General features: G+C 28.8%; 1 protein-coding gene across 1 annotated transcript in view; it reads left to right on the top strand.

Moving 5' to 3' along the window:
* The window catches only part of LOC105456139, a 10,471-nt gene extending 9,738 nt beyond the window's left edge, over positions 1–733 (top strand). Inside the window, exons 2-4 of the mRNA XM_011699959.1 lie at positions 30–123; positions 201–262; positions 340–733. Of these exons, the coding sequence (XP_011698261.1) occupies positions 30–123; positions 201–262; positions 340–524 (341 nt within the window). The 3' untranslated portion in view covers positions 525–733. The remainder of the gene's footprint in view (positions 1–29; positions 124–200; positions 263–339) is intronic.
* The last annotated feature ends 10 nt before the right edge of the window (positions 734–743 follow it).

The raw sequence follows: 743 nt of genomic DNA, 5'->3' as shown, positions 1-743 counted from the left end.
TCGATGTAATTGTGTTATTATTTATACAGATTTTGACAATGAAGCTTACAATTTTGTTTTAAAAGAAACAAAAGAAAAACAAAAAATTCATATTTTGTGGAAATCGATAGATGACGTAGATTAGTGAGTAATAATTGATGATGAATTTTCTTATAATGTAAATTTTTATTAATTTAAAGACTTATTGTTTATAATTCAAGCACGAGAGTAGAAATTCCAATAGAATCTGCAGCTGATTCCAGAAGTGTATTAGAAATACAGGGTAATAACAAATATTATATATATTTCATACGTTCAGTCGTACTTCAACAAATAATATTGTATGTATATATATTTTAGATCTGTTAATTTGCAAACATTGTAAGGAGAGCATTACTTCCCTTGACGTGGTCCCTCAACATCGATGTTTTATGGGAGAAGAAGTATTTATGGACGAGAACCAAATACTGTTTAAAGTAACAACAGATATTGATGGCACTCAATGTCACAGTGATGCAATAGCAAGACAATCATTGCAGTACTGACAAACTTGTATACAATGATAAGATGTCAGAATCACAACAATGCAAAAAATCAAGTATATGTGACATATTGTTTTACCTCTTTTTATTATTTAGTATACTTCTGCTATTCACTTTTTTCCTGCAATTCTCAGTTTTATAACAGTAATTGTAATAAATGTTGTAAATATTTGTTCATATAATCTGTTTGGCAGATGCGGTATGGAACAAGCATTCAACGCT

Source organism: Wasmannia auropunctata, unplaced genomic scaffold, assembly GCF_000956235.1.
Source record: "Wasmannia auropunctata unplaced genomic scaffold, wasmannia.A_1.0 LD335759.1, whole genome shotgun sequence".
NCBI classification, from domain to species: Eukaryota; Metazoa; Arthropoda; class Insecta; order Hymenoptera; family Formicidae; genus Wasmannia; species Wasmannia auropunctata.
Note: the sequence above shows the minus strand (reverse complement) of the source record. Positions and strands in the feature narration are given on the sequence as shown.